The sequence below is a fragment of the Lathyrus oleraceus genome, chromosome 4, assembly GCF_024323335.1.
Source record: "Lathyrus oleraceus cultivar Zhongwan6 chromosome 4, CAAS_Psat_ZW6_1.0, whole genome shotgun sequence".
NCBI lineage: Eukaryota > Viridiplantae > Streptophyta > Magnoliopsida > Fabales > Fabaceae > Lathyrus > Lathyrus oleraceus.
The window spans coordinates 116,779,348-116,800,968 of NC_066582.1; the positions used below are offsets into that span (position 1 = coordinate 116,779,348).

Below are 21,621 nucleotides of genomic sequence, written 5' to 3' on the forward strand. Positions count from 1 at the left end.
GTTATACCTATCCGAGGTCTTTCCGGGCATTTCCTATCCTTATGAGGGTAAAACTGTCCTTACTATTGAGAAGTAAGCAGTTTTATCCTTTGGATGTAGAAGGGTCATCGAAGGGTCATCAATTGGTCATTGAAGGCAACAGTTGTGAGGATACCTTAGCATTCGAAGGGACGATCATCATTTAACCGTAGGCTACACCGAAGGGTCATCGAGGGACAAAGACAACATTCGAGGGACTATGATGATTTAACCGAAGGGTCTTTGCTAAGTGTATCCCCATATTCGCGGGACATGACCATAACACCGTAATCGTAGGGTAACAAAAGAGAGGTCCAAGATCGCATATTAAAAGGCAAAGTTTTACAATTAATTAGATAGCCGTAGTCGATTAAGTAATTAGGTCCATATTAAAATCAGTACATTAAGATCAATTACGCCATTAGGGTGGATCTTCACCATGAAATTAATACATTAAAATCAATTGAGTAATTCAGGGTGAATCTCCATAAGGGTATCCCACACATAAAGTGGAATACCTAGCCGGCCATTTCCTCGGGAATATGTAAACCTTTACACAATTCAGCACACGGGTTAGAGCATCAAAGTAAAGTATAATTGAAAATTGCACTACAACACAACAGTCATAATCTCAGGCCAAATGATGCAGAATTATAATAAGTCTTGGTTAGATAGACATAAGGCAGAATAGAAAAGAAACAAAGCAGCCACTGTCCCGTTCGCCTCTGCTTCGCCTAGCGAAGGCTCAGCGAATGCTCGCTACAGGCTCGCTTAGCGATGTGCTAGCGAGCGGCCACGGGTTTGGAGTTTGACAGCAGCATGACCTCCGAAAACCTGAACTTTTATGGCATTTGATTACAGGAATAGCATGGACAAACATTCATGATATTCAAGCATATTTAAATTCGCATGTGAAATCAAATTACATATTCGAAACTTCAATCATGATGCTTTATGTATATAGAGATCACCGATTAAAAGCATAAAACAATAGTGATGCGCAAACCTGTTTGCAACTAAGCTGCTATGTTGGAGAGACTGATCACTTTTGGTATCGGATGGAGTTGGGCGGCGGTAGCTTCGGAGCGGAGGAGCGGAGGAGCGGCCTTCAGGGTTTCTTTATTCGGAACTCTCTAAGGTAGCCTCCAGGGTTTCTGTGCCAGGGTTTCCGTCTGTCCTTCTCCCTTTCTTCGTGGCTGAAGTGCCAGTATTTATAGTGATCGTGGTGACCTAACGGGCTCAGAATGAAGCCCAAAAATTCTGATGTTCGCAAGCTTCGCTAGGCGAGCGTGTAGCGAAGGTTCGCTAGGCGAGCGTGTAGCGAAGGTTCGCTAGGCGTGCGTGTAGCGAAGGTTCGCTAGGCGAGCGTGTAGCGAGCAGGCCAGTTTGGGCCATTTTCTGGATTGGGCCTGTTGTGAGCTGGGCTTTTGTTCCTTTAAGGTCAGTGTCTTGCAGAACAAGTTGGAGTGCTTCGAGAAATGTTTTGCAAGATTAATGGGCAAATTTTGGGGTATGACAATAATATTTAAAAACAACATTTCTAACTGATTACAACAATCAAACTAGTGTCATCTCGTCCAAACATCATTTCCTAGCATCCTTATCAGTTTTTACTCGCACCTAACTAAATATACTATCGGGTCTCTCAATACTTTTATTTTTTCCCCTTCTTGTATTTTTCCATCTAACCAACGAACCAGCTCCCTCTTCAGTTGATCGAAACTACAGATGTTCTAGAAGAGCATCAACATCAGAGGTTTCTCTCTCGAATAAATCACTTTTCCATAGCGGCGGCGAACACAAAACATGTTTGCAATATGGCAAAATGAGATGTGGAAAAATGAATCACACAACACCTCTATTTATAAAAAAAAATGCACATTACACTGAGGCGGCATACCAATTGGCGCCTCCTCTTCCAAATTACACATGGGCGTCAATTGGATTGGAAGCACCATGTGTTGTAGCCAATCTAATTGTCGCCCCCACTTAAAAATTAAGGGTAGGCGCCAATTGGTCTGACACTTATGCCTTAGGTAATTTTTTTTGAAATTGGGGTAGATTGAGAATTTTTTTGAAAATTGATTATTTTGGGAATATTTTTGAAAATGTGGGGTATTTGAGTAAAAAATTCATCTTTACAATTACTCCAACTAAATGTATTATTCAAAATTTCAAAAGTAAAAAAGATGTTCAGATTCACACACTTTAAAATATTTTTTGTTTTCTTAAAATTATAGCAACAAAAAAACCATTAAAAAATACTTTTAATGTTAAAGTATATAATTTCTCAAGGTTAAATTAGTCTCAATTGATCAAGAAATATAATAGAGAATACAACACTCTTTATCGAATCTATATATTTCTTTTATATACTTTTCTCATAATATCACATAAATAAATTAAAAACAAACAAAAAATTCTCAATTTCTTACCTATAAAATACTTTATTCAATAATAATTAAAAATAAAATAAATTTTTTATTTAATGCTAAAAATAAATACATATCTTTAACAACTTATAATTAGATATATAAAAAAGAAAAAAAAAAAGAAAAAAAATTACATTATAATCAAAATAAAAAATAAACCTTTAGGGATATCTCTTAAAATTATTTAAAACTGCAAAATAAAATTTTATATGTCACTCTCAACTTACAAAAATACATTACTTTTTTTTTTTGTGATTAACTCATATTATTTTCTAAATTATTATAATATAAATTTTTTACCCATATTTACTAAATAAAAATTCCTAAGATTATTAAAAGTCAGTATAAAACAAATAAAAATTAATTAAACAGTCTAAATCTAGTTTCTAATAAACTTCAAAACAGATGGAATCGTGTTTCAGAATCTAATACATACAGTATGGCACTACACCACTACCTTTTATAAATCTAACAGGAAAGAAGATATACACATAATAAGCGAGTGGGATAAGAATGAAAACCGTCTCTAATTAGAAGGGAAAATAAATGCAAACTTGCTAAATAAATTCAGTTCGTTTGAAGTAACTTCATTCATTCTAGACTTGAACTATATTAAAGACAAAATGCAGTTAACTGTTTTATTTCATTGCTGCACTAATCGACAATTAGAGTTTCTACCCGTGTAGATACAAGGCATATTGTAATGCTTTGCCTGTGTGCAAGTACAACTAGAGTAGCATCACACTGAACAAAGTCATAACATTACTACTATTAAAAAAACAAAAAACAACACTACTATTATAAATTTATAATAAGTTAGATAAAAAAAAAACTGGTCCTAGGTTAAACGGAAAAAGCAGGTCACTGGTGCACATCATATGGGTCCTTCTCTCAGACTGGTTCAAGGAAAGCGATACGACTGAGTAGAAAGAACAGCAGAACCCAGCCAACAGAGTGAGCATCCATCTTACAATGGTTCTTTGGTTGGTGTACCAGGATCACGGGGATATTTCATTGGGGTGGGCCGATCCTTCAGACATATGACGGCAGTACGCTGACCATATGGGCTTTGCGATTCCACTGAACATGTAACATCAACGTAAAATTACTTCAATAAGCTAGCTTATTTACCCGTGATGAAACAATAAATAGAAATGGAACACAAACTTTTGGAATAAAAATAAAAATAGGATCAAGGGTATAGCCAAAATTAACTATTTCTAAAAATGATAGGGAAGACAAATATAATCAAAGTCATCCAAGCAGGTAGAGGAATCTTTTATTGCGCAACATGCGATTGTGAAACTTATTCATTTATGAGTGTGAAAAATGTGTATTTATGGTTGTTAGGGCTTATTTGATAAGGAATTAATTGATGGTGATTTCAACATTTTTTTAACTAGAATTTAATCTTACAAAACAGTGGATATAGGATTATGAGTTTCTTTCCTTAAAGAAATAAAGGTATTCTGAACTTTGCCTGCGAAATAAAATAGCAAATTTTACTCTTCCTACCAACAAAGATATCCTCTAAGATTCAGCCTCAGTTAATTTCAACTAAAACTATTAATCATCAATTATGTAGTACAGGCCATTGGGACAGCATCAGCCATCACCTTCATCACCACTAATATTGACTAAATTCCCTCACATTTGTCCAGTAAATAGAGCCATTACTCTCTATGTTCAAGATCATATAAATTAAGAGATTGAGGGGAAGAGAATCAAATCCTTGAAAATTGATGTTACGGCTAAAGCTTGTTATTATATTCAAAGTATACATATGATGGTTAGCACTATCTAATGGGGAAGTTATGAGACAAAAAATATAATATTAAAATCCTATATTAGCCAGAACATAATGTAAGTTTCGCCTCAGAAAACCGTAGTTATTTTAATTTTTTTTTGGAAAAAAAAAATACTGGGTATAAAAGTATATATAGCAAGAGTTAAGTTCCAAGGTTTAGAATTGTGTACCTGAGCATACTTGCAATAATGATGCACCCATTTTCTTGATGGCGCTTTCAGCTTTCTTAACTTCATCCTATCCGATTTCATCACACAGGAAATTAATAGATGGTTCACAATTTTAAATCCATGGGATGTTTATAGAAAAGCCACACAAATTAATTCAGCAAGACTTATAATCTGAAAAATACAAAATATTTAATCTTGATCTACAATCAGTGTATATAGTTTCTTACATTATCATCCAGTCATGCATTAACAAATAACCGAAAGAGATTAAAAACTACACCCACTACTAGGAAGTATAACTTTTTAAAGATGCTCTCACACATTGAATACCAAATCTAAGACTGTTACATACCTCAGGATCATGACCCTTGGCAGCAATAAACATTCCCCCAACACGAACCAACGGAAGACAATACTCAGCTGGAAAACAAATAAGAAGCAGCAAACACTAAATCAGCAAACAACACAACTTACATAGTGTTTTCATGTTAATAAAGTATTAAATTATCATGAATTCCACAATAGTACCTAATATTCTCGTCTCTGCAACTGCCCTGGCTACTGCTATGTCAAATTTCTCTCTGAAGCAAAGATCCTGCCCCAAACTCTGTCCTGCGCCCATTTACATTTTAACAAACACATTGGATACTCAAATTAAAATTTCTTATTAAAAGAAATGGAGTTTCTGTACCTCTGCTCTTCCTCTTACAATTTGAACATTGGTGGAACCAATAACACCAACAACATGCTCCAAGAAGACGCACCGCTTGTTCATAGACTCCATCAGCGTTACGTCCCAATCTATTGCATTAAAGACCTGTTTGAATTAGTTAATTGATCTCATTTACTACCATAATATCTTTTGTTACAAACTAGCTAATTAGTCAACACTTATTTGCATGAACATTGCCTAAACAACTAGTCAAAATTGACTCCATCTAGCAATAACACGGTTTTGGTTGCAAAATTAACTTCACCTGGTCGAGCTATAGCCAAAACTACTCCAGGAAGACCTGCGCCGGTTCCAACATCGACGAGTTTAAGCTTATCGATAGAATTGCTGCAGTGACTGATATAATTATCGCTCAACGGAGGCAAAATCGCAAGGGAGTCCTCGATGTGTCTTTCCATGACTTCATTCACTTCTTTTACTGCGGTTAGATTCATGCGCTGCAAATGATATTACAAAATGTGAGTGTTAAAGTAAATTGAGACGTTGAATGTTTATATTGTGTGTGAGAGAGTAACTGAATACCTTGTTCCATTGAAGAAGTGTATCGACGTAGAGATGAATCTGGTCTTTCTGGCGGGTAGTTAGGGTTACGTAATGGGATAAATTGGCTGTGGAATTGTGCTGACAGAGCGTTGTATATTTACGCGGAGTAAGGTGTTTGTAAAAAGTCCAACGAGAAAACTGTAAGTTGGAAAGTAGTGCCATCTTCCTCCTTCCACCGCGCGCTTTCACGTTATCCCGTACTCAGCCACTTGTCTTGGGTTGCTAGCCGTTTGAAGTTGTCTTCTGCAAAGTCAAAGGTCCAAACCTCGCATGGGCTTTTACAAGGTGGTGTCATCCTCAAGCCCATTAGTAAATAGTCCCACTCAGAGTTTCTCCCCCACCACGGTGAAAGCTAGATCTGCTCCTACCATTTCGGAAGCATCTTTTTTTATTCACTCTTGAGCATAAATGGACGAGTCACTCTTATTTTATCAAGATTTAATCCAGAGATATATCTCCGTATAATATAAGGGTGAGTCTTGAGATGCATATATGTAAATATCAATAATTCAAAATTTAGTGAATTTTATGCTTATGCGTCTTCGGACGCGATTTATTCATAAACCTGTGCTAGACCCTTCCTTATTCCTTCTCCATTTTTTAAAAAGTTACTCAAAAAACTCCATTAAAGCTCTTTCGTTGCAAACCATTTTCAAACCTCATTTAAACAAGTTTCACTCACTCCATTCTACTTCATTTGATCCAAGGTCACTCACTCCATTCAAACTTCTCATCCACAACTATAATTTGGTAAGTTTTTCATTTCATTCTTTTTTTGTGTGTTTTGAATGATGTTTTAGTAACATAGGTTGTTTAAGTTGCATTAGATAGTAATACAATCGAAATAGGTAGTCGATATAGACATGCATTGCCATTTGGTTGGAGGTTAGGGCAACAATGGGGTTTCTACCATTGCTAAAAATCATGAGTTCATTTGGAGATGCATCTCCGGATTATGTCTGAACTATTTTCGGATATGTATATCCAAATTTATGTTTGGCTGCATTTTGATTGAATTTTTTGTGACTTTCTGATTTTATTATAGGTGTAATGGATGAAAGCAACCAGGATAGAATTAGGCTCGACCCTCTTTCCCAGCACGCGTATGTATGACATGAGAGGGTCAGGAGCAAGGCCACGAGTCGACGATACCTCGTTTGATGATTCACAAGGTCGAGGTTCGCAACCACCTAGTTATACTTCCCGTAGTCGCCTGTCTTAGGCATCTACTTTAGGGGACCACGTGTCCCCAGCTCATGAAGCCCTTGAAGCCCAGGAGGAACCCACTGTTAATGCCCTTATATATAGTTATCCAAGAGGCTCATTTGACACCTCCTTACTTCATCTATATGGACATCATGATGTTAGGCATGTCTGGGAATGAGAGGTATATTTATTCATCTTTATATTACATCCGTTTTAAACTAATTTAATCGCAACTGATGGTGATTTTTTTACAAGAAAGTCCATGTTTAAAATTTGTAAACCATATAATGGAGATATTGGATTTGAAACAGCCTGACGCTGACTGGTTCAAAAATGTTTTCCATTACTCTAGTCTTGTCGGTTTATGTGTTGTTCCATACACTACCATAAACCATGACATCATGCAACATTTGTAGAGAGATGGCATTCAAAGATGCCATCTTTCCACCTTCTTATTAGCAAGATGAAAATCATCCTTAATAATGCCTCATGCCTCTTGTATCTTCCCATCACGGGAAAATTACTGGACCATAGAAGGCTGGGTTTAGAGGAATCCAACACGATGTTAGTTACACATTTGGGGACTAACCCAACTGAGGCCGCAAATGAGATAATTGGCACCAGAAGGGCTCATGCTGGAAGAAATTTATAAAGACCACCTGCATATGGCTCAGGATGCTGAAGGTGATGATATGTTGGTTGAGTATCACATATAGTGTGCATTGATGTGTTACCTCTTGTTCCTTGTTGGCATGTCCATGTTTGTGGACAAAAGTGCAACCTGCATCAATGTGGTCTACCTTATATACTTCACCGACTTGACAGTGATTCACGAGTACAACTGGGGTTGTCTGTTTGGTCTACCTGTAAAGTTGGGAGAGGGTTATCTTTGGAAGAAAAAGCAGATGACATGAAGCTACATATTAATTATGGTAATTTATTGTTACTAATATTTTCATAACTCTTTTGTTACACTTGTTATTAATATTTTATTTGAACCTTTTTCAATGATGGATCATTTCCCACTTTCCTCGCATCTCTAGGTGGGAACTTGTGTCTGACTACACAGAGGATTGGCCACATGCTGCTCATTTTGCCCCGCTTAGAGAGAATTAGGCGATCGGGCCCTTTTAGGTGTATCTTGATCGCACTATAGCATTTGACATTGCCTTTTTCCACTACGAGGGTCACTATGAGACGCGTCAGATGGACTTTATTTCGTTATACTCCTGATGGCTTGCTTATGGGTCAAATCTGAGTATGTGTATCTTCCCAAGTGAGTGATGCGCCATTTTGGGTATTTGCAGGTTATTCCGAGACACCCCTTAGAGTCTTCTCCTCCCACCGTCCTCTGCAAAGATCTTGATGCCATACTTGAGGATCTCGAGAGTCATTTGGTACTATAGGACTATTATAGAAATCTGGATTTTGTACAATGGGGTTATGCAAAAAGCTACATCGTATGGTTCTATAAGGTGTCACATCCTATCATGATATCAGGCGCTCTAGGAAAACCACCTAGGTCCTCTAATCAGGAGGTACTTGAGGCTAGGGATGGCCACACCTATGACATAAGCAACGTTAATCGATGTATTGTGAATATGGAAAAATTGGGATTAGAGGTAGAACTTTTTTAGGAAGGAAGTCCCCAATTGGCCCTCTTAGAAGGAATTATTGTTGATGCACGAAATATATTGTTGTAGTTTATGTTTTGTTGTATTGTTTCTCAATTTGATTTTAATAAAATACTCAACATTCTCTCTCTAATTCCTTCGTAATATCATACCCATTTCGTGTAGTTTTGAATAATTCCATCACAACCTAAATGATAGAATATATCATCCTTTGGATGTTTTTGCGTATTTCAACATTTTTTACAAGGAAAAAAATACCATTATTGCTAGGAATTTTTTTTCCGCGAATTAAAGAAATTGAATCACTTCATTCCCATACTCATTACTTAGTCTATTGGCTTTCATCCAACTACGATTCATAATCACATACAGCTTTTAAAAATAAAATAAAAATTATACACAACCAACAACAACGAACATTCCATATCAATAAAACAATAGTAACACTAAACAACAACTACTACCAATACCTAAACAACAACACAACATTATACCCTAAGTCTTAAAAACTATAACAACAACTACTACTACAACGACAACGACAATGATAATGACAATAAAAATAACAATAACAACAACAACAACAACAATATTATTGGTACAGTCATGGAGAAAGTTTTACAAATAAATGTGTTGGTTTAAGGTTCAAGTCTCCTTATTCGAGCTTCTTGTCATGTTGGAATCAAATTTCCTCAGTGTTTCACTACAACAAACACTAGAGGGTTGTACACCTTGAAATTCAATTCACCAACACCAACCTTGAATATTTTCCATGAAACAAAGCCTACTACAATCGCCTCAAACTTCTCGCTGATTAGGTATCAAATACTAAGTCTCCCATCACCAGGACAAGCTTGGTCTTGAAAATGATCTCCAAACTCATATACTTGTATGTTTGATTTGTCACTTCATCCAACAACACGGTCCACTCCTAACATTTGCATCCGCTAGATTGTGATTGGAATTTGACGAGTCAACAATGATTCAATGTGTTTCCCGTGAATCTGGATTTTTACCAAGATCCTTTGTTGCCAAAAATCCTAATTTCACGGATGACATGATTATCATATCATCCTTCCCGGTAACAAAATTAGCACACTCGGTATAACAATAACAACAAGACATGCGACAACCGTGGAAATAAGAAGAATTTTGGCGACTAAAACTCTGGTAGGGGCGACCACAATGGTATTAATAACTACGACAAAAAAATAATCCTTCTTAGACAATAGTGATCATGGGCTGAACCCACCATGGAAATAGTTTAACTCATGGAAACAATGAGCTTCGTGGAACATGCATGCATGCCCATATCCTTCTTATAATTGGGTAAGACCAATTATTGTGAACATAATTCAGCAACCCAACATACTTGGCTCAAAACCTCAACAAGCCGCTTTCACTACTACTACACCTCCAAGTCACCCAAACATAGAGTAGGAGATGCATAACCTCAATATTATTGAATTGTAATTCCTTATGTTGAAACAGGTTGCTCAACAGAACAAGGATATGTCGAATCAACTAGTGTCTTGAGTTATATTAGTATGTCAAAGTATCGAAGCATGTTACTTCACACAGGATTTTGATTTAGGCCTATTTTTAGTAGTGTTAACTATTTTGGGCTTTTATAGTTTTGGGCTTTGGCTTGGGGTGCAAGCTAACCTAAATCTATAAATAGAAGGAGTAATCCTTATTCTTGTAATGAAGTGAATGTTGTATTCAAAACATTGTATTCACAGTATTTTGCAGTTGCAAAGTGAATAAGAAATTTTCCAGAGTTTGTGGGTAGAGAGAAACTCGACAAAATTTTATTACTCTTCTTCTTCGTTCTTTCTTTCTTTCTCCATTGTTCTTCTCTTTTCATTATTATTGTGTGAGTGATAATAATCTTGTTCATAATTATTGATTGAAATTCTCCATAGATTATGGTGGATTTCTAACATCTGGTATCAAGAGCTCCGGTTTAAACGATTTGTGGGGAAAAAATCACAATGGCAATGAATCATCCAAACAGGCATTTTTCAGCAAATCTTCTAATTCTCAAGAAAAACAATTATGAGAATTGGTGCAAGTAGATAAAGGTTGTGTTCTATTATCAAGATCTCTGGGATCTTGTGAAGAAAAGAGTAACAACCCTTGCAGAAAACGCGACAGATCAAGAAAAGGCTGCACATAAAGAATTGAAGAAGAAAGATTATAAAGTTGTCTTTATAATCCATCAATGTGTTGATGCATATAACTTTGAAAAGGTTGGTAATGTATTCAGCGAAATAAGCATGGGAAATTCGGGAGAAGTCATTTGGAGGCGCGGAGAAGGTGAAAGAGGTGAAGTTACGAATTTACAAAAGGACATATGAATTGCTTCAGATGGAAGACAATGAAAGTATAACTGTTTTCTTCACCAAGGTTACGAAACTAGTGAATCAAATCAAGGTATATGGAAAAGTGTTGGCATCAAGATCTGTTGTTGGAAATATCTTGAGTTTGTTGGCTCCAAAGTTCGACCACGTGGTAGTAGCCATATAAGAGTCAAAAGATTTGTCAAAACTGACAAAGGAAGAGCTTCAAGGGATGCTTGAATCTCATGAACAAAGAATGGATGAAAGAGCTGTAGGAAAGTTGAAGAGTGATATGGCTTTGTGTAAGACCCCAATTTTGACCCTAAGATCCCTCATGCAATTTCATCATATGCATTAGCATTGGGATCATACCTTGCCATCCTCCTTACCCCTCTTTCATTGGGTTTGTTTTGGGAGAGATCGCCAAGCACTATGTGATTGTATCATACTTATATATATTATCATTTCACTAACCAAAATACAAAAACATGTATTTGCATTTGCCTAACTCTTTTGTAGGTAGGGCATGATCTCCATTGATCTACCAAGTTCATATCTAGGGTTTGAAACCCTCATGACAAAGAGCACAACCATTGAATTGATCCAAGAATGGTTATAAGAATCATATATGAATTCCCTTGATTACTAAATGTTATATTGATCAAGTTTTCTTCAAGAGTTTGAAGGTGATTTGCCTTGGAAACCCTAGTTTGGCTAGGTATCTTGAATAACTTCTCCAACAAGCTATCTCACCAATTGATCAAATATCTAAAGGGACACTTCAAAATTCATCATCTTATGCATATATGGTCTACCATGAGCCAAGAAAGTCCAAAGAATTGAAGGTTAGCAAGTTGGTTAATGGTGGTTGGCCAGATGAATTCATTTGATCAAAACTGGGTCTCCCTAGACCCTATCTCCTACAATTTTCACCATATGAAAATGATTCCAAGAGAAAGGTTACTCTAAATGACATTACAAACAACTTTCATGTTGAGACCTAGAGCTAGTTTTCTTGTAAAATCATTTTCTATGTTGAAACATTATAGGTCATTTTGTCTAAACCCTAATTTGAAAGTCAACTTCCCAAGGCCATAACTTGCTCATTTTTTATGAGATGAAATATTTCCAAGTTGAAAAATAAAATTCAAGATGTGTACTTCAACTTTTATGTTTAGAGTGAGAGCTAATTCAACTTTTATGAGCATGTGATATGAGGTTACATTATAGGTCATTTTTTACCTATACCATTGAACAAGTGATTGTTCCAAACTTCAAAAATGCATAAATCTATCATTACAAATCCAAATGACATGAAATTTGTGACCATTTTGAAGGTATTTGAAATAGCTATAACTTTTATGAATACATTTTTCTCATTTGAATCTCACATAAAAAGTTAAGTAAGGTGGAATATTGAGGTATATGGCTTGACACTTAGAAAAATTTTCAACATGTTGAAATTTCCAAACTTCCACCTCAAAATTCTCCATGTTCCAAGCTCCAAATGAAAAATTGTTGAATATCAAACTTGTTCCCCTTGACCCAAGCTTTCCAAAAAACCTAAGTTCATGCATTTTGGATGAGGTTTGTTAGGTCTGCGCATGGCTTTAACATGACTGCATCATTGGAAAGAATCAATTGCACAAATTTCAGTTCACAATGCCTTTCCATTCAAGCTTCATTCAGACCTCAATTGGAATCATTTTGGACCTTTTTGCATTGCATCATGGGCCTGTACATGCCCATTCACTTGTGCCATCAACATTGCTAATTTTGGATAGTTTTTTTTAAAGTGTGCAAATATCATTCCATTTGGCTATAAATACATTACCTATGTGCTCATTTGAAGGACACTTTGCGCGCCAGCTTTGCCCCCCATTGAAACCCTCTCATTCTCAAGGAAAACCTAAGAAATTTCAATTTGAAATTTGAGTTTGAATCTCAATTGTTGTAGATTCAAGAACTCCAGGATCCAAAGCCTTGCAACCTCTCTAATCACTTCCTGCTAGCTTCTCAAGTGTGATCAGATCGTGTTTGGAGCAAGCCACATCAAGAACTTCATAGCATTGAAGGTGATTTTCATAAAACTTCATCTCTTCGATTCTCACTCAATTCTACTCAATTCTATTGGATTTTTGGTTGTCTGAAGTCCTACCAATGTAGGCAAGAAGATTGAGTTGCTTGGAGGTCAAATCGAAGCAACTCAGTTGACACACCTCAAAATTCAACTCCTCATATCTTTCTATATATGTGGAGTTAGTTGAAATTAAGGTCAGATTCGTGCTCTACGCCATTTTTTCTTTCAGATCATGTGCTCTTTTTTTATTTTGGTGATGGTTGAAGGTGGACCAGTCCGGTGAGGTCCACGGGAGAAGAAGACCGGAGTTACAGCTCCGGTCGTGTGTTGGCACGTCTCCAACCACATGATCCAATTGAAATGTTTTAATACGCGTCCATTGTGATTACTATCCCTGCAGCGTGCTGACTCGTGTGTTTGGTGGAACGCGCGTTTTAGGCTACTTGATCTTCCACCTCAATTAATGAGGGAGATCAAGTGGCTCACGTTTTTTCACATTTTCTGATTTTTGTTTTATTCCTTTTATTTTCATTAATTCATATTAATTTTAATATTGATCCAAAAAATATGAGAGTTTCATCAAAAAAATTCAAAAAATTTCCTTTTTCATATTCTGAATTAAAATTATTTTTTGGATCAATATTAATATTTTTCATGATTTAATTGATTTTGTGATTATTTTTAATTTTTTAAAAATACTTTTAAATCTTTAAAAATTCTGAATTTTTTTCTCCAAGGTCCTTTGACCTTGATTGACCTATGATAAATCTCATGGCCATTTCTTTGGTGTTTTGATGAGGTTTTAGGAATTTGACAAATCATATTTAATTTAAATGCCTTATTTTAGTATTTTTAATTTGAATAAATGCCAATTAATTGTGTTGACCAATTGTGATGACTTGTTTGAGTTTAACTCTTGTTGTTGGGCCTTGGTCAAGGTTGATTTGACTTTGTCAAGTTAATATCATTGGATTTAGGGGATTGATGGAATGTACATTCCATCTCCCAAAATGAATGAATGATATTAATTTGGTAAAAGACCTCCTTTGACCAATTTGAGTTTTGATTCATTCCCCACCCTCTTCATCTCATTCCCCTTCTTTATGCATCCATTTCATTTGGCATATGATATCTCAAAGTCCTAAGGCTAGTTGATTGAAAAATCAACATAAGTATGGATGAGATTAGACCACCTCTTTTGCATATTCTTTTTGTGTGTGGTATGTTTCATGAGCATAGTCCATTATACTATGTCTCAAACATGCATTAACACCAAAATTCTATTGCCCGACCTTAAATAGTTGTGACTTCTACATAAGTCAAATTACGATTGCTTAACATAGCGCTAAATTTGTGACATAAAAAGACATAGCATTCTAGTTAGTGAGATTGTAAGTCTCCCCTCTTTCATGGTATTGTGTGGAAACTTGGCCTTTTTTCCTTCCTTTGGAAGATATCTTGGCTCAAGGATCCATGCTTGTGATAAGTGGGTTGAGTGTTCTCCAAAGAATGACTTAAAAATGAAAAGCAAAAGCAAACCAATACTAACTTCTAATTCATTAACAACTAACTTTTAATTTCAAGCCATTTACTTTAATGTCATTTAATTTTAGCCTTTATTCATTTGCCATTATTCATATCATTCTAATTGTTTATGTTAATGCAATTTTTACTTTGTCCATTTGTACCATATTGTGTGATATATCTTGTTTGTGTATACTTTGCTTGTTTGTGTGGTCTTTGACCATTAATGTACATAATAACAACAAAAACCCTAAACAAAAATTATGTGGACTGTTGGCTTGATCTTGGACAAATGGACTTAGAACTTAGGCAACATTCCTATGCTAAAGGACTTGGCCAATGCCAACTTTTTGTGAAAACAAGTGCTTGCAATTTGAAACTTCATCTGATACATCATTCAAGATCCCTTTGAGTTTATCTACAACATGATCATTGTGAAGCTGTTATTTTGAACCTGTGACTTGTGGAGTTCATCTGTTACATGGGCTAATCTGAAGAAGATCATGGAGTGGCTAAGCTTGGATGTGGCTATCTTTATTTGATGCCTTGCTCTTCAAGATAATATAATTGTGCATTTTTGCTTGATTCTAAATGTCCAAGGGAATTCTGGGTTTCTATTGACATTCTTGTCTATTGGATTGCTACCCATTGATCAGATCTTTTCAACTCTTAACTTTTAATTTTGTGCATAGGATTAGTCTCTTCATCTTCTCCCTATTTCTTTAATTTCAAAATCTCTCCCTCCCTTTTCAAAATCTTCTTTGATTGAACTTATTTTGTTCTAAACTTTGACCACTTTGTAAAAAGATAGAAACTTTGGTCTTATGCCATTGCATTTTCAAACTTCTTTTCTTAAATCAAATTTGTAAATAAACTTAACTATACTTGACTTAAACTTTCAGAAAATCCAAAAAGAACTAACTCATTCAAGCCATTTTAAGCCTTTGTGCCTTTCAAACTTAATTTTTATTAAAAGTAATGCATCCACTTTGAAATTTGTATCACGAACTACGAGGTTTTGATCCCTCATTTTTATGTTGGTACGTAGACACAAGTCCGAAGGTCTTGTCAAACACAAAAACATAATTAATGAATTATTTTCTCATCCCCCCATTCTATTTGTTTGTGAACATCATTTTTGTACCAAATACATATGCACACAAAAAGGGCTCCCTAGGAGTACCTAGGACACTTTGGGTGCTAACACCTTCCCTCTGTGTAACCAACCCCCTTACCTGTAATCTCTGACATTTTATTAGTTTTGATTTGAAAACTTCTTACTTCTGGGTTTTGTTCATACTTTTTTCCTTTTCTCTTGGAAACAATAAAAGCGCGGTGGCGACTCTTGTTATTTGATGTCTAGCTTATCCATAACTTGATGATCATCAATTTACCGCTACACTTTGCAGGATAAATCACCAAAATAAAGGAAAGGCAAAGGAAGATGGAACGGAAACAAAGGTAGAGGAGGCTACAACAATTTGACTGGTTGAAATCAGCAAGAAGGAAACTGGTTGAATCAGAGAAAACCCTAGAACCAAGGCAACTAAAGAGGTGGTGCTGTAGGTATTGGAAAAGGTGGTTGCCAAAAGCCAGACAAGAGTCACATTCAATGTTACAATTTTCATAAGTATGGTCATTATTCTAGTGATTGTCTAGAAAAGTAGAATAATTAAGAAACTTATGCAAAGTTGGTGAAACAAGAAGAAGAAGAGACGTTGCTGATGGTTACAACAAGAGATGAAGAGAGATTCAAGGACCAGTGATACTTGGACTCAAGATGCTTATCACACATTTATGGAAGGAAATATTGGTTTGTCAACATAAAGCCCTCAATGAAGAACATGGTGGAATTTGAAAATGAGAACACTCTAGCAACTGAAGGTGTTGGCGACGTTCTGATTATGAGGAAAGATGGCAAGGGGTTAGTAATTTCAAATGTGTTGTACATACCAGGCATGAAGAACAATTTGCTCAATATAAGGCAGTTAGTTGAAAAGAACTATAAGGTGTCGATCAAAGACAAGATGATGAGAGTTCTCGACTCAAATGGAAGGTTGATCTTGAAGGCTCAAATGTCTCAGAATAGAAGCTTCAACATTGAGCTTAATGCGATGGAGCATAAGTGCCTTGCAACAACATCCAGTAGAGATGAATAGATATGGCATTATAGACTTAGCCATATCAATTTCAAAGACATCAGAGATTTGAAGATAAGAAATATGGTTTCAGGATTACCAGAAATCGACATTCCAAACAAAGTGTGTGAAGAATGTGTACAGGCGAAGCAACATAAGAACAACTTCAGTAAGGATGCAGGAAGCAGGTCGAAGGAAATTCTTGAAGTCATATAATCTGATGTATGTGGTCCTCTCTGGTTGGATTTGATTGGAGGTAACAAACACTTTGTTACATTCATAGATGATTTCATTCGAAAACTGTGGGCTTACCTGATCAAGAAGAAAAGTGAAGTGATCGAGGTATTTTCCAAATTTAAATCTATAGTCGAAACACAGAGCGATCGAAAGATCAAGATTTTAAGGACTGATGATGGTGGAGAATATATGTCTAAAGACTTCGACGCATTATGTGTGAAAGAAAGGATTGTGCATGAGGTGTTGCCACCCTACACTCCACATCAGAATGGAGTTGTAGAAAGGAAGAATAAAACCATCATGAATATGGTTAGAAGTATGTTAAAAGGTAAGAATCTACCCAAAGAATTGTGGTGAGAAGTTGTGTCGACTGCGACATACATCCTGAATAGATGTCCGACGAAGAAGCTAGAAGGAATCACGCCAGAAGAATGTTGGTCTGGTGTCAAGCCTAGCTTGAGTCATCTGAAGGTGTTTGGATCTATAGCATATAGAAATGTGTCAGATCAATTGAGAAGAAAACTTGATGACAAGTCGAGTCAGATGGTCTTGATAGGATATCATTCGACTGGAGGATACAAGTTGTTCGACCCAGTGAATAAGCAAGTGGTGATCATCAAGGACGTGATCATAGATAAGATTAAGGAATGGGATTGGACTGAGATTGTTAATAAGGATTCAGTGAGAATCTTATATGATGAATCAGCTAGTGAATTCGAAAGAGAAGTTCGACAAGAAGTCAGAGTTGAAGCAGGACCAAGCAGACCTCAAAAAACAAGACACATTCCTGCAAGGTTGCAAGAATGTGTGATTACATTAGATGATGTGGTCAATGAAGAAGGTGAGTTGGTACACTATGCTTTCTACACAGATGTTGAACCAGTCAATGCAAGTGTGGCATTAAAAGATTCGAAGTGGATAAAAGCAATGAACGAATGTTATACCCCAAAATTTGCTCTCCCTTTTTGCTTTTCATCTAACCCATAACTTGAGATCCATCTATGCTCATTCATGTCTCATTCATACACATTCTTCATTCATGACTACCATTTGCTAACAAGCATAACAGATTCAAGGTTTATGGCTAATGAAAACAATGCCTTTGCTTGAGGGTGTGGTTTTCCTCATCATGTGGGTTGAAACCCTAATCGCTTGATTCTTTGGGACCTTGACTCTTGAAGTCTATATCATGACATTCATCTGGGCATCCAAACCCTAATTCTTGATCTTTGCTATTAGGGGATCTTGTGTTTAACCTTCTGTGTATTGACTTGACTTTTAAACCCTAATTTTGGCTACCACCCTTTGTGTGGTCTCCTAACCCTAATTCCATCTGATGCTTCTTCCTACCATTGGTTCTTGATTCTCTTGCTTGGTCAAGCTTCATCCCACAACCTTTTGTTCATGGTTATTCTTGTTTGTTCCTTGTTGTTGATCCCACGTGTGCATCATGTATTTGTATCCTTTGGTTTGTTCCTATTGCTATGTCACCTAATCATCCTCATGCCTAGCCATAGTTATTGCTTTGCTTTGCCTATTTGCATTTGATCATTATTCATTTCACCTGTTGATATGCCCTGGTTTTGGGGCCATGCTTGGTCATGCTTGTCATTGATCTTTTCAATCGTTGTTATGTACTTTGGTTCATGTTTAATGGTTCATTCATAGATCCATGATCTGAGTCCAATCCTTCACAAACTTTGGTTCAATCCATTTTTAAGTCAATTACAAGTTATGGTCATAGTTGATTCAAATTCATATCGTTTCCAAGTCGTGGTTAAATTCAAAATCTCATATAGATGTCACATTCATGACCAAGATCTCATTCAGGTAGCCATTACATGAAAAAGTGCAAAATTTGGAAACTTTGACCAATTGTTGACTTTGGTCAACAATTGACTTTTTGCTCAACTAGTTGACCAAAGTCAACCACCTAGCTAAAATCGTTTGAATCATTTACCATTTTAAACCATTCGTAAGTCATACCTAAATCAATGTAAATCATCCATTTTCAATACAAAACCATTTTTAGAACCAAATTCCAATTCATTCAATTTTCCATCAAAACCATGTTAACTTCTAAACATTCAACCTCTAATTTCCATCAGATCACCTATAATCACAGTCTAGTACAAATTCAAATTCAACTTCCAAACATAACCATTTCATAAACCAATTTCAATTTACATAAACATAAACCATTTCAATTCTAATTAAATCATTCTCTACATTCAATCTCAATTCCAATCACATTCAATTTCTAAGCATTTTTATTCAATCATTCATTTTAACATGTTTCAATTCCAAAACTACAAAACATTACAACCTTCAATCCAAGTTCCATGTAACAATTTCAATTACAACAAATCCATTTCTACTATGATTCTATAGCAATCCATAGCATTCCATTTGATCAACATTTCTCCAGGACAAAGCAAATCCAAACCACCTTCTGATTCCACTCTTCAATCCATCTTCATGTGTGCATCCACCCTACAAAATCATTCCAACCAATGCATCATTATAAATATTGTCACAACCATAAACAAACATCAAACATCTCAAGATAGAAATAGCATGGCCATGGTTCAACATTCATTCAACTTAATTCAACTTAACATAGGATAACATCAAGCTAATAACAATCATGCATATCAACATTTCATTAATCATTCAAACAAATTGCATGAGCAAAGCATCATAACATTCATCAAACCTTCCAACAAATAGCAAATAGCCCACTCATTCAAACCATGTTAACATGATATCCAAGTCAAGCATCCAAATTGCAATGCATAGAAGTAGGAAATTCACAATAAAACTAACAACAAATATACTTAATAGAGTTCAAGCATACAACTTTAACCAACCAATTTCATGCATCACAAACATATTCATGCTCATGTTAGTTTAACATTTTTCATATCCATTTAAGCATCATGACAACATCCAGTAATCTAACTATATTAACTAATATTCAAATCATAACAGCTAGCTGCATCAAAATTAACAGGATTTCAGTGAGTTCAAGCAATTAAAATAAATTAATGACTAACATGCGATCAAACTAAGTGGATTCATTGCACCTAACTAATTTCATGGCTTGACATTCATAACTGATTTGAAGTTCAGTAACCCAACAACACAACTAACATCACTAACTGATAACAAAATTTCCAGTTTTTTCTAACTGTCATGTTAACCAACTCAATTAACTTTGGATCAATTAACAACCAACTGAACAACACTTCATAACAAACCCCCCCTCCAAGAATTTTAAAAAATAAAACTGCATAATTCCCTCATAACTCATACCCTGAAGCATTGAACAAAACCGAAAACCAACCTCTCAAAACAACCATTCCATTCGCCTTCAACACGATTCCTCACCCTCGGCTATCAAAGACTGAAATCCTAACCTCCTCATAACAGAATTCTCCAACCTGTCAACAATATCATAACAGAAATTCTCAATACCAATTCCCACAAAAAAAACCTTTTAACATAATTTTCTCTCCCTCAACTGTTAACTGAAACAAACCCTCAACCTTGCACCCTCTTAACAACTTCTCCAAAACTGCATAAAAACCAGCTAATAGAAATGAACCCGGGGCTTTTCGGCAACCATTCTGAACTTCACCCTGCAACTCTTTCAATCGCTAACAAAATCGACAGCAAAACCATCCATTCTAACATCCTTCAGAACCAACCCTCTACACCCCGTTTCCAATTTCCAAACATTATCCAAACATACTCTCCGGACCCGATACCAGATTTCTAACAAGAACTTACAGAGTCACGAACAGAAAAAATCAAGGAAGCAGGACGAAATCCACATACAGCAAAAAAACCGCATAAATAGAAGAAGAAAATGAAGAACATGAGGGAGAAAGAGAGCATAGCAGAAGGAAATACATTGCACACAAAGAGCGAAGAAGAAAGGGAATAGGATCAAAACCTGCAATCATCGTGTCAAGAACTCCGCTTTGGTAAGCCTTTTTGCTTTTTTTTCAATCATTAATCTCGTCCCCTTTCTCACGCACAAAAAGAAGGTCGTTTTGGTTCAGAGTTCAATTTGGTGAGGAGTTTGAACTCGGGTCAGATTCATTATTCATTTCTTTCGTTCATCTTCGTTGATTGCTTAGTTTGTTTGTGCGCAATCGAAACGATTCCTCATGCCGCAGTTGATAGCTCCATGTTTTCCTGGAAGTCGCACGCTACTGAGTGAAGAGAATCCATGTTCGGAGCTTGGTTCATGTGTTACACGTATTGTTTCGTTTGTATGGATACGGCGATGAAGATGCGTGGAGAGAGGATTCATGGAGGCAGATTTTGGTCGTGTTTGGTGTTGGACCCGATTTTTGGTGTTTGGTGGAATAGGGTCCAAACCAGAAAATTTTACCCTATACCCCTACAATTGTATCCATACCCCTACATTAAAATTTTTTTGACCAAAATACCCTCATATAAATAGGGTATAATTTCCCTTTCAAATTTTTTTTACCATTTTCGTTGAAGACTTCCGGAGAAGACAAATATTTGGCGTTTTTGCACTGTATACCGGAACACTTAAGAGTAAGTCTTCCGGTTTGGATATTTGTATACCGGAACACTTCTCTAAAGAGTTCCGGTTTGTTGTCTTTAATGGACACTGAACCAGAAGTCTTTTAGAAAGTCTTCCGGTTTGTATACTTGTATACCGGAACACTTTCTTCAAGACTTCCGGTTTGGTTGATGTATACCGGAACTCTTTAAGA

At 36.0% G+C, this 21,621-nt stretch overlaps 1 protein-coding gene and 1 long non-coding RNA gene across 2 annotated transcripts; both read right to left on the reverse strand.

Annotated features, from left to right (window-relative positions):
• Nucleotides 1-3,062: 3,062 nt before the first annotated feature.
• LOC127073881 (uncharacterized) lies at nt 3,063-6,049 on the reverse strand. Its single transcript, XM_051015130.1, has 7 exons — nt 5,683-6,049; nt 5,405-5,597; nt 5,119-5,228; nt 4,956-5,034; nt 4,780-4,847; nt 4,428-4,494; nt 3,063-3,530 (listed from the first exon to the last, which is right to left on the reverse strand). The coding sequence occupies exons 1-7, from the start codon at nt 5,863-5,865 to the stop codon at nt 3,418-3,420; spliced, it is 813 nt and encodes a 270-aa protein (XP_050871087.1). The 5' UTR covers nt 5,866-6,049; the 3' UTR covers nt 3,063-3,417.
• A 13,045-nt stretch (nt 6,050-19,094) lies between these two features.
• Nucleotides 19,095-21,257, reverse strand: LOC127073882 (uncharacterized). The gene is made up of 2 exons (XR_007785888.1): nt 20,823-21,257; nt 19,095-19,357 (listed from the first exon to the last, which is right to left on the reverse strand). It is a non-coding gene; the product is annotated as an uncharacterized LOC127073882 (long non-coding RNA).
• Nucleotides 21,258-21,621: the final 364 nt, after the last annotated feature.

Bases quoted from the DNA above. Each gene is read 5' to 3' on its own strand.
- LOC127073881 (XM_051015130.1), bottom strand. From the start codon at position 5,865: ATGGCACTACTTTCCAACTTACAGTTTTCTCGTTGGACTTTTTACAAA. The intron at 4,495-4,779 runs GTATGTAACAGT...GAAATCGGATAG, and splicing joins CCAAGGGTCATGATCCTGAG to GATGAAGTTAAGAAAGCTGA. The intron at 3,531-4,427 runs GTACACAATTCT...TTACATGTTCAG, and splicing joins ATTATTGCAAGTATGCTCAG to TGGAATCGCAAAGCCCATAT.